Source organism: Aristolochia californica, unplaced genomic scaffold (assembly GCF_029961685.1).
Source record: "Aristolochia californica isolate CCGP_79_NKW_82.1479 unplaced genomic scaffold, dmAriCali1.0.hap1 SCAF_12, whole genome shotgun sequence".
Lineage (NCBI taxonomy): Eukaryota > Viridiplantae > Streptophyta > Magnoliopsida > Piperales > Aristolochiaceae > Aristolochia > Aristolochia californica.
Window position 1 is genome coordinate 29,875,316 of NW_027181793.1, and position 13,571 is coordinate 29,888,886.

Sequence of the window (13,571 nt, forward strand, 5' to 3'; positions counted from 1 at the left end):
AGCGAGGTGGCGAGTGTGATACAAAGATACGCGCGAGTTACTATCTATTTTTAGTTTTTTTTTTTTTTTTTTTTGCTGAAAATTTAAATTTCAAACCGGAATACGGTTTAAGAGACAAGAACCCGGCGGCTTAGTGAGAGACAAACGGCGGATTTTTCGGTTTTTGCCTTACGCGCGAGCGGGAAACGCCGAAAGAAGCGAAAGTCCTCTTCATAACCGTTAACGAATAGACTTTTCCCTCCCAAACTTTTCGCGGCACTCCCGATTTGAAAATGAGGGTTTACGTTTCCTCTCCTAGGGTTAGGGTTTTGGATTCGTTTCATTCTGCATTTGGATTTTGAAATTGCATGCTTGTGGCTAAAGTGAGAGATTCGATTCCGGAATCCTAGTGGTTTCGATTCGGTCCTTGGTTCCCAATCAGAATTCTTCTTGTTTGCTTCTATCTTGGCGAATCGGGATGTCGAAGGTTGCGAAGCGCGAGCCAGGAGCCGCTAGGAGAAGTCGAGCGGGCGTGGGACAGAGCAGTGGTTCGGAGGTACAAGGCGTTGCTGAGAGAAGAGTGTTGCGATCCCGATATTTGGCGATGAAGCATCTCATACAAGGTGAACGCTTTTATTGGTTTTTCCAGCTTCGAATTTTGTGTTTTACGGATTGAGATGTTTTGAATTCTCTGTTTTCATATCAGATGTTTCCTTTGATTTTTTGTTTTTTGCAGATGAGAGGGAGGATATATCTAAGGCTGATTCGGACATGTTTCACTCAATTATTAGCGAAGTTGAAACTCTTCATCAACAAGGTATGTAAGGCAAGTTTGTCCGTTTCTGTTGTTTTATTCATCTTTTTCTTGAAGTGTAGCGGGTTGCGTTCTTCTTCTTGCATCTTTTAAATATTCAGAGATTTTATGCATAATTGTTTTGAATTGAGCATGCATTTAAATGTTTTAGTCATCTGGGGCAGTAGATTGGCTTATCTGGAATCTAGTCAATGGAATGTATCCAACCTTAGTTTTTATTTATTTATTTCTCGTTTCCCTTTCTTCCAGTTCAGAAGCCTCGAGAACAAGTTGCTGATGCAGAGGCTCTTCTGGACATTGCCAACACTTTGGTACAATCTGTTAAGTTGCAGGGCAATGAAGGGGTGACTCCATCAGAATTTGTGATTTCTATTCTTAAGAATTTTGGGCAACACAATGGTCCATTAAATGTGGAGAACAATTCTGTTTCCTGGAAGGACATTGGGCTTGCTGTTTCTCATATTTTTAAGAGGTCTCGTGGATGCTGCACAATGTAAGTCGCGTATATACGCCAGCAATGGTATTTTGGAATTGTTCTTGTTTCCATTACCCATTTTTATTTCTTTCTTCTTCATAGGCTTGGGCCTATGAATTCTGAAGTGAAGCAACGGAAGGTGGCAGTAAGAAGGACACGAGCAGAGTCAATCAAGAGTACTCGTCCTGAAGAGGTATTGTAGTATTAATTTTTTTTTTTTTTTTTTTGCTTGATCAGCTGAATTTCCCGAGGGCAAGATTTGGTAGTTTTGATAACCTATGAAAGCCTCCGATTAAATCTAATTCTTACCTTTTTATTCCTTTTGATGATAAAGTTTTTTTTTTCTAATTATTTTTGGAATCAATAGTTCAAAAACTCCCTTGGGGCCACTGTGCTGACCTTCCAAGGGAATATTTATGATATTCTGCGCTAGTTTCTCTCTTTCTCTGGTTCTGTGAAGGTTATTTATTTTTATTTTTTTGTTGAGGGTAATGAAGTGCATTAAATTGTGAAGATAATTAGACAGCATATTGTATCCAATTTTTATTTAAGCCACATTCGTCTTCCTAATTCAGATTGTTGATGCTGCTGAAGAAGAGCATACTGATACTGATAAGAACATCGCTACTATGTTTGACATCTTGAGACGGAAGAGATGTGTTAGATTTGAACACTTGGTCTTGAACAGAATCTGCTTTGCACAGACAGTAGAAAACATATTTGCTCTATCTTTTCTGGTTAAAGATGGGCGTGTGGAAATAAAAGTGAATGATCAAGGGCATCATTTAGTCAGTAAGTTCTGGTGTCACCCAATTTAATTTTCTTGGTTTTTTTACTTGTCCTTGTTGTCATTTCTCTATTATTTTATGCCAGTTCCAAGAAATGCACCTTCTGCTGCTGCAATTGCATCTGGCGAAGCTAAATACAGTCATTTTGCTTTGAAATTTGGTTTTAACGATTGGAAGGTATGCAGTTGTTCCTGTAAAGCTCATTTTCCATCTACACGGCTTGTTGTCCGTTTTCTTTATAAAAATCTATCGGGGTTGACACTGTTCACATATAAGGTAAGAAGTAAAGTGATTTCTTCAAGCAGGCGTCAGTACTGTCTTCATCTTGTTTCTCTTAAAATTAATTGGTCAAGTTTCTTCAACCTGTAATCAAGTAGAAGTCAATTGTTAGGTTTTGAATTGTGTCGTCTGTTCTTTGCAGTTGATGGCCGACTCTGTTAGTGCTGAAGAAGAGCAAATGCCTCACCGGGATTATTCAAACATCTTTGGAAGCTCTCTGGTGGGACCATCTTCTAGCAACGCTGTTAGTGCTGAAGAAGAGCAAATGCCTCACCGGGATTATTCAAACATCTTTGGAAGCTCTCTGGTGGGACCATCTTCTAGCAATGCTGAAGCAGTAGAAGCCTTTTCAAAGGCAGCTGGAATCGCAACACCCATAAGGAAGCTGACCAGGAATCGCGGCCTTGTATTACAAGACCAGTCAGTCGTTGAGGAGACGCCTGAAAAGAGTGATTCTCCTGGGCTGAAAAGGAAGAGGAGACTCTTCCCATGAATTCTATTGAATTCTTAAATCTGATTTTGTACTAACATGTTTTTTGTTTTTGTCCCGTCCATCATCTTAAGATTGCATTGTTACTTTTTTTGTACTTACATGTGTATAAAATAGGAGTATGTTGTTGCACTCTCTTGAGTTCCATGAAAATGCGTGCATCCCTGGTCGGCTTGCCCCATAAAAAGTCTTTCAAAGCGGGGTTTTAAACAGACCTTAACGGCATGGAACTGCTAAAAAATGTTCGCAAAAGGTACGGACTGTGAAGATAGTACTTGTCCATGTGTGGGAATTTCTGAAAAGAAATATCATCTCTATGCATGATTGTGAACGATTCAATCCAGAAATACAGCAAAATCAAACAAAGGATTCCAGAACTGGAATATTTTGATGCAACGGTAATCTTTTTATGATAGTAAATGGGATAATGATCATCTGGAACTCAAGTCAGGATCATCTTCATCATCAAAATCATGCTCACTTGAAGGTCTAATTCTCCTTCCATCTCTTGGTGCTGTTCTTCCCTTCTTCTGTTTGCCCCTAAAAACGCATCACAGAGACGGACTGAGCGCGGTGAAATATTCTGGACTTTTATCATTGCATGCAAAAAGAGTGTACAGGTGCAAACAAATGCAGGTGTGCTAACATAGATATGGATATGAGAAACATGGCTCAGGTTATGCTGCAAATTCATTTGTCAGCAGAGAGGATGATTGGGCACCTGAGCCTAGGAGTGGTAGACAAAACAGTAAAGTTACTTACTGCCCATTTGCGGGTATAGTCCCACCCTTGAATCGACCTGGACCATACTCTCCTCTCCCGTCTATAATGGAAGATCATCAAACCAAAAATATTATCACCTTTCCAATTTAAAATAAATACTTTATATAGCAATGAAGACTCACCATCACGTCCAACTATATGTTCCTCAGCCTGAAAACAAACAGAAACAGATATTGACGGTTTTTTGGATAATGGCAGGAAATTCAAGAATCTAAACAAGTGTGTACATACTGCTGGTGAAGTAATGGAGGATAATGAGAATAATCTATCTTCAGGCTGGAACTTCCTGGAACGCTTTAGACTGAAAGCACAATTCCAGACTATGTAAGATGTTTGACGAGAAACATTTGAATCAACAGAGATATTGTTCAAACAAAGTAGGAACATATCCCACGAATTGAACACCATCTGCCTGTTGCAAATGTAGCAGCAAAAGTACATGCATGATCAACATATTTAAGATATTCTTAATGAAATGAACTCTGGTCTTAATGATTGTTTCCCTCAATCCCGCATACAACATTCAACAACATAAACAAATTAGCGATGATTTTTTTAAAAACTTTAGTAAGTGAAAAATATATTAGTGAGAAAAGAGGCTCCAATTTTCTGACAGGAATAGACAATCATTGGCCAAGGCAACAGCCTGGGAGTTTGTAAACTGCTTCCAACAAAATCTAACTACAACTTACTTTGTAGTGCTCTTTGATGATGATAAGAATCCTTCAAAACCTTTCAGGACATTACCACTTTGGCTCGAATCATGCAGGTAACTCGTCTCTAAGTCATAGACCTTAAAAATAATTACAGAAGTAAGCCACACTCGCATTGAAACAATTGAAAGATCTTTGATGAAACACTTTATTACAATGCAAACTACCAGGATATGTAAACAGTGACGGAAAAACCATCATAAAGTTATTGTAATTGAACCCAAAATTTTGCTTCTTTTAAAGATAAAAGAGTGCCACTGACCAAACCAAAATTAAAATATACAACATATAAATCAAGTAAAATCACTAATATCGTTTACTATGTCACAGGAAGAAGAAAAGATAGAAAATAAAGAACATTTTCAGTGCCATAAAACTGATTCAGACACTAAATTATGTAACTTAAGACACCAACAGGAAAAAGTTAACAAGGATTTTTTTTTTTGAAAAATGATCAATGTCATTAAAACTGACCAGAGGTGACCGGGTCAACTGGGTTAGATCACCGATTGACCCGGTATGACATCATAATAACATCATTCTAAAATAAAAACTTAAAAAATAGATCGGGGGAAATCTCCCTGCTCCTCCCCTTCCTCTGGTATCGTAGCATTATTTTGCAACAAAATAGCTAAATGTTTCTTCTTAGGGTAAGATATTATGCCTGAACCAAGGTTTCTCAATGTTCATGCTTGCATTTGGATCCATAAAAAATAGAAGTATGTCCTCTGTGATATTTTTGGAGGAGATGTGTGAAGGCCCTTTCATGGAGAAGTTTGTTCTTTTTGGCTTGGGAGACATCATTGTTTGTTACCAGTATCTTCATGCCTCTTTTGCTAGGTCGTTTCTGGTATATATCCAGAATTTAACAAAAAAGCTCAGAAGTGCTCAGATGGGGAGTCCTAAATTTGAAATAACAGAGGATTCGGAATCAACAAAGGAGAGAAATAAAGTGAAGCTATGTCTTACACAACTCTCATTTGTAAAACATTTTTAGCAGCCTGAAGGAATGCTCCAAAAGTACAGAATGCCCTAAAAAATGCTAGCGAGACAAAAGTTGAGAAATGGGGGCAAGAGAAAGGGGGTGGTTGCCTTGTTTTGTCTGGTGATGGAAATGTCACCATGCGTCATGTGACTTAGATGGATTGTTGGATTAGCTGGTTCACCGGTTGAGCTGGTTGATTTGGTTGGGTTAGGCGGGCTTTTTCTCACACCCGCTCTCTAGAGTTTCTAACCAGGACAAGTGCCTGGGTCCGACTGGTCTGATCCGGGTTTTATAACATTAATTTTGTTCACCCAAAATAGGGTTATCAAGAATTATGAGATGAGCTCCATTGAATATGCTATCTTGGGACATCCCCTGGTGCCTTGGGGAAGATTTCAACATCATCGGGTTTTCCCAAGCAGCAGAAATCCATCTAGAGTAACTTAAGCCATGAAGGAGTTTTCTCTCTCTCTCTCTCTCTCTCCCTCTCTCTTAAACCAGGGATAAATTTTATTAATGAAATCAACTAAACAGAATATATTATACAAGGGGACATGTTCCCCATATCACAAAGGAAGGGAATTTCCAAATTGTAAGATGCTCTCTAGAAACTCCTTTGGCTAGTTGACTGGTCAAATTGTTTGTTTCACATGAAGACGCCTGAAGGCTATCATCTAAGAGGCAAAAATGTCTAGTATTTCACTGAAAAAAGTAGCCTAATGTTGAAGTAGTTTGATTGGTATTCTATGTAATTATGAGAGTGAGTGGCATAAGCTGTAATTAGTGGTTAGTTTAAATATATATTTTTATTCTTATGTATTAGGGCATCCATGCCCCACCTATATAAAAAAGAAAGAGAAGGGGAGGAGCTCAAACTTGTGCTCTCTCTTATTCCTTAGAGTTTTCCTCCTCAACTTGTGCTCTTGCCTTATCCTTCTCATCTTCTCTTCTCTTCTTCCTTCTTTCTTCTTTCTTCTTCTTCTTCTCAAACCAAGTTATCCATGGATTAAACCCTAGAATTCAACATGGTATCAGAGTTGGAATTCTAGGTTTTAAAGTAAAGTTGATCAAGTTATAAAAGTTTAGTGGAAAAGAAACTCAATCAGCCTTCAAGCAACAAAGGGTTTAGCTATTTTTGAAGAGGAGCAAAAGGCTGAAGTAAATTCAGTAAGTTCTCTCCTTCATCAGATAGGTTTCACCTTATGTTTCACATTATGAGGGATTCAATTCAAGTTTTTGATAGTCACAAGTTGTTTTAATCAAGCCTGATTATCCCCCTCAAAATTCATTTTTACTCTAGGGGTTACCCTAGTTCTATAGGCGGTGAGGGATTCATTAGAGAATCTGACTGTTCTCCTTGCTTTCTCTACACCATTTGAATAATGTGAATCCATAATGGCGGACTTGAAAGCTCTCCTTTGAAGCCACAGATTTTTCTATGAGTGATTCCCCTCCCCTCTTGTTATTGAGGGTAATTTGATGGTGGTCATCAAGCAGCCTTCGAGAACAAAAGACCTCTCAGGGTGTTTTCGATGTTCTCGGAGATTGAGTGTATTATATGATCTAGGACTATCTATTGACAGTGTCCTTTAGAGTGTCAATGGTGTAGCGAGTGGTATAGCCAGGGATGGAGTCCGACATCAGTATCCCACTATTGGCGACTCTCCTTTGCCATCATTGGGGAATACTCTCTGGGAAATAGTTGCAGCTGCTCCTATGAAAGGCTTATGGCTGGAAAAGAATAGCAGAGCCTTCTCCCATAACAAGATCTTTGGGTGCAATGGTTGACAGACTACACATATGGTGCACATGTGGACTCAGCTTACAGATGAATTCATGGATTATACAGGCTTTATTTCAACATTGAATTGGGGAAACATTGCAATATGTAATATGCAAGGCAGAAGGATGACATTACAATTTTGGAACCCCCCTCCAATGAGATCTATTGAAAAAACAGTACATGGGAATTTTGGTTATTTCACTTTATCCTCATATTTATATTCTTATGTAATCTTGTTCTCTATATTGAATTATGTCTATAGTCTAAGTTTCATGCACATAGGACATATAGAATGGGAGATATAAGGAGATTAGGGTTTCACTTAGGTGAGAGGTAATTTTGTAATTCGGCAAGTCCACTTATTAAATAGGTTGGGGGTCGTGCACGACAATGCAGGTCATTCTTGAGTCTTATCACTCTCCCTTTTCTCTTTCTCTCTTCTCTTACTTTTTATATGATATCAGAGCAGTAGATTACATATGGGAAGACTTCTTGTTAGTATTCATCATCCTTTAAAGAAGACAATCACATAAAGAAGGGTTTTCTCAGATTTTTTGGTTACTGGTTGGCAAAAATCCAATTTTTTCATCTTTTTCTTCTGCCATAACCCTAGGGTTACTAGTTCTATTGTTCCTAAAACAGCTTTCTATGATTTAACTGCCCTAAAAGGGGTCTTGTATGCTTGTTTTGGGTTGTGCGCCAACTATCCCTTTCTCGTGCTTGCTTCATCTTTGGCTTAAGCTGACATCAATTCTAATTGATGGTAATGTGGTTTGATTTCTTTGGGAATTTGAGATTTATGTTATGATTATTGAAGCTTGGAGTGTGCACATCACAATAATTGCCCTAACTCTAAATTTACATGGTGAGGCCCACATAGTTTGCTTATAAGGAGTACTTTGGAAAGTGAAATTGAACAAATTTGTGATTTTATATAAGTAATATGATGGTGAGGTATATACTCCGTCTAAGAGCTTTCAAGTTCTTATGGAAAGGATTACTTCTGAAAAACTAAATGGCTCAAATTATCTTAATTGGGCCAAAATCAGTTAGGATGTACTTGATGATCCCCCATTCCCACTGATGATGATTGGGAAGTAGAAGACAACTAGGTTATGACCCGGATTGTCAACAATATAGATTTGTCACTCTGGAACCAAGTTATGAATTTTGAGAGTGCCAAGGCTATGTGGGTGTCTCTGGAATCTTTATATGCTCAGGAGAGTAATCTTTCATTTGTGTACAAGTTATACACTGGTTTTTTTGGGTTGAAAAGAGGAAACAGGACAGTAACATATTATTACAATTCCTTTCTAGGTATCTAGCATGAGATTAATGGTTATCATCCATTTCCTATGGATGAACGAGAGATAGAAAATAAAAAAATCAGTTGTTGCTAGCAAAACCATTACAGGGGCATTTTGGTCATTTCACCTTATCCTCATATTTATATTCTTCTATAATCTTATTTACTATGTTTAATTATGTCTATAGTCCAAGTTTCATGTACATAGGACATATAGAATGGGAGATATAAGGAGATTAGGATTTCACGTGAGGGGCAATTTTTTAATTCAGTAAGTCCACTTGATTAAATAGGTTGGGGGTCATGCACGACCCCCAACACAGCTCATTCTTGAGCCTTTTCTCTCTCCCTTTCTTTCTCATTTTCTCTTCATCTCTCTCTTCTCTTACTTTTTACAAGATCCTTAAAGTTTGACTTTGACGAGAGTTCAAAAGGGAAACCTGATGCCAGGGGGGGATTGGAGTAGTATGAGATCATGAAGGGAATGTTCTGCCATCATATTCTGGCTCACTTGGGGTCGTAAATTTCATAGAGGAAGAAATACATTCAATGCGGCAAGGCTTACAACTTTACTACAATCATTTCAACTTCAATTATTTAGGGTGATTTGACTGTTGTAATTTTCATGGGAGATAGGAAATAAAAAATCACCTTGGAGGTTCAGTCGGTTATTCCATCAAATTACTGTTTTCATTACTGCAAAACAGTGCTTATGGGAAAATATCTCACGCTCAACAAATTCAATAGCAAGTCAGCTAGCAAAGGAAGGCACAACCTAGCAATAGCTTGCAGTGAATTTGGGTCCCGCTAATTGATTGTATTCTCTTTTGTTTATTTAATTTATTTTCTGTTTCCTGTACATGACATTTAGTTGATGCAACAAAGCATTCACAACATTTATAGGCTGGATGAGGCTGTTTTGAGGATGCAACAAAGGATGGTAAAGCACCTGTTTTTCAATATTACGCAGTTCCTCTTGAAGCTTCTCCCGTTTGCTTAATAGAGATGTGAGTGTTGTTGAAGGATTTGACAAGGTCCTTTGACCTATGATTTGGACAATATGAAATCATTAAAATAAAACCAAATCTTTAGATTGGGAACACATTCCCAAGAAAACTAGAGAGACTGTTTACCTTCTGCTTCCATCTTGACAGAAACTTCAGATATTACTAAAACTGGCAAACATCAGGAAATCAGGAACCCCTATCACGACGAATTTGTTATGCTTTTCCACATTTTGCATTGCTCTCCTCTTCCTCTATATAGTTAGTGTATCTAACTGTCATTCAACCGAATCTTCTGGAAGGCACTGAGATGTTCTCTGAAAAAATCAAGCTTCCACTGAAAATTAATATGAATAGAAAGTAATTTTTGTTACTGCAGACTACACTATATCAAAAAGTTTAACCATTCCATGGAATGATGCATACTTTTTACAAAATATGGCATGATAACTAAGCCAATTACTACAGCAATATTTTTCTCGAACACATAATGGCCAGGTCAGCCATTATTTCAATATCTTTTCACTGTCATAATCCTCCACAACATTTATCAAAGCCTTTTGTGTCAATATCTAAAAGAATAAGTAGGAGAATAATATTTAGCTAATTTATGTTTTCTTTTCAAGAGAACTAGTTTACATATCACACGTGAAAGAAACTTCAGCTTCCTCACTATCTGCTTCTTCCTTATAATAGTTGTTTCCATTTTCCCTTGAAGTAGATCCTTATTTTATCCCTGAACAAAGCCAAACATGCTATAAGCCAAAAAACTATATAAAATGCACATGCTTCTATGAGCTCATTCGTTCCCATGATAGACAAAGAAGCAGGTAACTGAAGACTCTCAAAGTCTGGTCTGACCTTCTGCAAGGAAAAAAAGTTGGGTCTTGTCATCAAACTTTGATTTGATACAGATCCAGTTCTGCAGAAATGTTTTCTATAAAAAAATTTCAATCTCATAAAGGGAGAGAAAAATATACAAAACTAATTTCATAGTATTTAGAAATTAACCCACCCATTGAATGGATTTCATAAATCAGGTCTAGTATCTTTCTAGAACAGCCTCACATCTAATATACCATCTGAACAATCCAAATAAAGTTGACTTTTATTTGACCAATAATAAGGATTTTCGAATGGATTCAGCCAAATAGATGTACTGTCCTTGGCCTAATTACCTTCTCTGAAAAATCCAACATTCTATTAGATTTTGTAGATCATATGTGATCCCGTTTTATAAATAGATCCCCAAGAAAGACAAAAAAATAAAATAAGTATGGTACTTTCTATGAAGCAACATGGTGACTTTTTTTGTTCTATGTTAGAGATTGGGCTGCTTTTTTTCTTCTACAAGATATGAACTATGATAAGATTAGATGACCAAAGCTTTTCCATTAGAATATTGGTTACAATGTGGTGTCTATGATAGTGGAGTGGTTAAACTTGTAATTGATTGACTGATTTGTGTGTTCAATATAGCCTTTAAAATTGCAGAAAAAGTAATATGGTCTTTTAGAAAACTACCTACATATGGAATCTTTTCAATAATTGCAAAATGGCTTTCAGGGACGTTCAGAAAATAGAACTTGACTGATTAATCTCAATCGCTTAAACCTCTGTGCGCAAAGCTTAAAAACTCTTATTCTAGTTTTTAAAGATGAATATTAGCCAAGGACACAAGGAAAAGAATTCCTTTTAAAAGAGGGAAGGGGGATAACTTTCCTTAGTTCTCACTGAGAGATAAGGGTTTCCTACAAAATTTGTAGCTTGTTTACCCATAATTGTAGGATTGTGATTCTGATTTCCAAAAATGAAATTGCATGGAAAACATGATTCCTGTAAGCATACAAACATGCCTAAGTATTTTTCTTTTATGAAGTACAGCTCGGTTGTCAGTAAGAGGATAATTAACAAGCTTAAAACAGCACGTTAGACGCCAACAGTAACAGGGTTTTGATGTTAATTGGTATATACGAGCGATTCTTATATGCAAAAGGGCAGTATTGCTTTTTGGCTGCAATTAGGGTTAAGACAAGCCTGGATAAGTTGTTGGTGTCCAAGAGGGATCCCACATTCCTAATCCAAGTGGTCTCTCTTTCTCAATTGACGAAGAAATTTAGAAAAAAAACAATTTTCCTAGCTTAGAAAAGGTAGGTTCCTAGTTTGAGAGGGAAATAGAGAGAAGTTTCCTCTCAAAGTCTATCTTGTGAATCATCTATAAATCTATAAATAGTTGAATGGATGTGCCCAAGGGGCGTAGGAGTTTTCTAAATCATTTTTCTTTTTTCTTTTTTTTTGTTTCTTTGCGTTTTTTATGGCTAAGCTCCTTTCTTTCATTAACAAAGCCTCTCGAATCTGTTCAAGGTTAGTAACAAAGCTAGGTTCCCAACACAACATGGCAAGAAGCAACTTTTAGGATTCGTGCTACTTCTCACTTAAACTGCAAAAAGGAGACGGAAACACTCTGGTGAAAGTATCATATTCCTCTTCAGGAAGGATTCTAATAAGTGGTTTCATAAAGCTTGAAACTAACACTCCCCTTTTCATGCTTGGCACATTTCGTTCACTTAAATCAAGTTTAGAAGGCATAAAAATGCAGAAAATGGAGTCAACAATAGGAGAAGTAATAAAGAGAGCAGGCAAGGATTCACAGGAAACTAAGCCGGCACCGTTTATTTTATGACACGCAGTCTTCACAACGGATTGGAAGCTTCAAGCATACCAAACACCATCTTTAGAATTAAATTTCATCAACCTGGTTAGTTGTTGGGGTGCATCAAGTCTCAAGCATGCATAATTTGGACCAGTTAGTCCAGCTCCAATCCATACCAATTATAGTCAGTTGTTATATTAGTTAGAAACTATAATAGGAACAAAGATACATTTTCCAGGCTAATGACTTCTGAATGGCATGTGGATGCCTTTTAGTTTTTGACTATCCAAAAGAAAATTGAGCATACCATGTCACCCATTATAAGTAAAACACCAACCTGAACTTGTTACTTCCTCTCATGCTAAATTATTTTCTTTAATTTGTGACAAAGTAGAATGACAGCAGTTTGCATTAGGAGATTACCAGTATATTTCAAGACACAAATAAGAAAGGGGATGGATTTACAACAGGTGCAATTATTAGTCAGAAAAATGATAATAGTTATAGAGGAGACATCGAAAAGGGTTGTTGTTCACTAGTTTAAAGGAATTTGTGGGAAGCTTTAATAAATATAACCATACAAAGGCGATAGAATTTCAGGAAAGAGACCCATTAGCAAAATTATATGAGGAAAGACACAACAATAGTTTAACCAAATAAATTTTCAAAAACAAAGTTCAACGAAAGAATGACTTTGCAAAAACAAATGAATTGCAAACATTAAAATAATCAGATGAAATATCAAATAAACGTATGACAGATACTTGAATGTTCTTACATGAACTATAATTGCTTAGGTTTCCTTCCTCAACTCATAACTGTTGAATTCGGTTATTCTCGGTAAACATTGAAAAACTTGGGCAATATTCCCAACGTGGTCGGGACCCCTTTAAAACTTGAACTACTCCAAACTCGGTCTCACAGATAAGACTGCGAGTAGAGAAGAACTGGTGGACTGATAACTCTGTGTTTTTTTCTCCTCAACTTAGAATTCCTCAATACTTACTATTCAAAAAAATATAATGTTCAACCCGTCAGGTCAAACCCCTTTTAATTGGTTCGGGCGTAGAAAGAGAGAGCTACCTGTACGCCGGTGAAGGGATTCACGATCGTCCGGCGACCCGCAAAAGCGAGAAGAGTGAACCTCGTCTTCTTCCTCCCTCGAAAAGGGCCAAATAGGGCCAAAGTCAATGACAGATTGAAAAAAAACAGGTAATTTTTCGATACGGCTTCTTTTCTTTGAATGCTATTATTTTAAATAAGATTATTTAGATTTCATACTAATGAATGATTGAATATGACCAACTTTTAAATAAATGGCTCTATATTCTAAAAAATCAATTAATTCAGAGCTAAAATAGTTATTAAAATATCCTCTTTTCTGTGCCATTAGCCTCTCATATGTCCACACCTCACCGAAATTGATGAAAGAGGATGGTGAGGAGGGGTTGTACCACCTTTCCTTGTTCCACCCTTTCTTTTATAATAAAAAAAATAAAATTCGTATATTTATTAATAA

At 37.0% G+C, this 13,571-nt stretch overlaps 2 protein-coding genes across 5 annotated transcripts; one reads left to right on the plus strand and one right to left on the minus strand.

Moving 5' to 3' along the window:
* The first annotated feature begins 214 nt into the window (after window positions 1–214).
* On the plus strand, window positions 215–2,940 carry LOC137946478 (non-structural maintenance of chromosomes element 4 homolog A-like). The gene is made up of 7 exons (XM_068792789.1): window positions 215–602; window positions 716–796; window positions 1,043–1,286; window positions 1,371–1,461; window positions 1,844–2,060; window positions 2,142–2,233; window positions 2,478–2,940. The coding sequence occupies exons 1-7, from the start codon at window positions 458–460 to the stop codon at window positions 2,826–2,828; spliced, it is 1,221 nt and encodes a 406-aa protein (XP_068648890.1). The 5' UTR covers window positions 215–457; the 3' UTR covers window positions 2,829–2,940.
* A 148-nt stretch (window positions 2,941–3,088) lies between these two features.
* LOC137946396 (uncharacterized) lies at window positions 3,089–13,256 on the minus strand. Of its 4 annotated transcripts, none has more exons than XM_068792667.1 (8): window positions 13,136–13,256; window positions 9,529–9,716; window positions 9,345–9,439; window positions 4,301–4,401; window positions 3,840–3,909; window positions 3,731–3,758; window positions 3,588–3,648; window positions 3,089–3,365 (listed from the first exon to the last, which is right to left on the minus strand). In XM_068792667.1, the coding sequence occupies exons 2-8, from the start codon at window positions 9,539–9,541 to the stop codon at window positions 3,257–3,259; spliced, it is 477 nt and encodes a 158-aa protein (XP_068648768.1). In that variant the 5' UTR covers window positions 9,542–9,716; window positions 13,136–13,256; the 3' UTR covers window positions 3,089–3,256. The 4 variants fall into 4 exon arrangements, with proteins under 4 accessions (XP_068648768.1, XP_068648770.1, XP_068648769.1 ...); XM_068792669.1 differs by lacking the exon at window positions 13,136–13,256 and adding an exon at window positions 10,261–10,299; XM_068792668.1 differs by lacking the exon at window positions 13,136–13,256 and adding an exon at window positions 10,039–10,133.
* Window positions 13,257–13,571: the final 315 nt, after the last annotated feature.

What these genes read in the sequence shown, in the direction of transcription:
- LOC137946478 (XM_068792789.1), top strand. Translation starts at nt 458, where the DNA reads ATGTCGAAGGTTGCGAAGCGCGAGCCAGGAGCCGCTAGGAGAAGTCGA. An exon ending in GATGAAGCATCTCATACAAG is followed by an intron (nt 603 to 715) that starts GTGAACGCTTTT and finishes TGTTTTTTGCAG; the next exon opens with ATGAGAGGGAGGATATATCT. An exon ending in TCAAGGGCATCATTTAGTCA is followed by an intron (nt 2,061 to 2,141) that starts GTAAGTTCTGGT and finishes ATTTTATGCCAG; the next exon opens with TTCCAAGAAATGCACCTTCT.
- LOC137946396 (XM_068792667.1), bottom strand. An exon ending in CCTCCATTACTTCACCAGCA is followed by an intron (nt 3,759 to 3,839) that starts GTATGTACACAC and finishes GTTTGTTTTCAG; the next exon opens with GCTGAGGAACATATAGTTGG. An exon ending in ACTATACCCGCAAATGGGCA is followed by an intron (nt 3,366 to 3,587) that starts GTAAGTAACTTT and finishes ATGCGTTTTTAG; the next exon opens with GGGCAAACAGAAGAAGGGAA.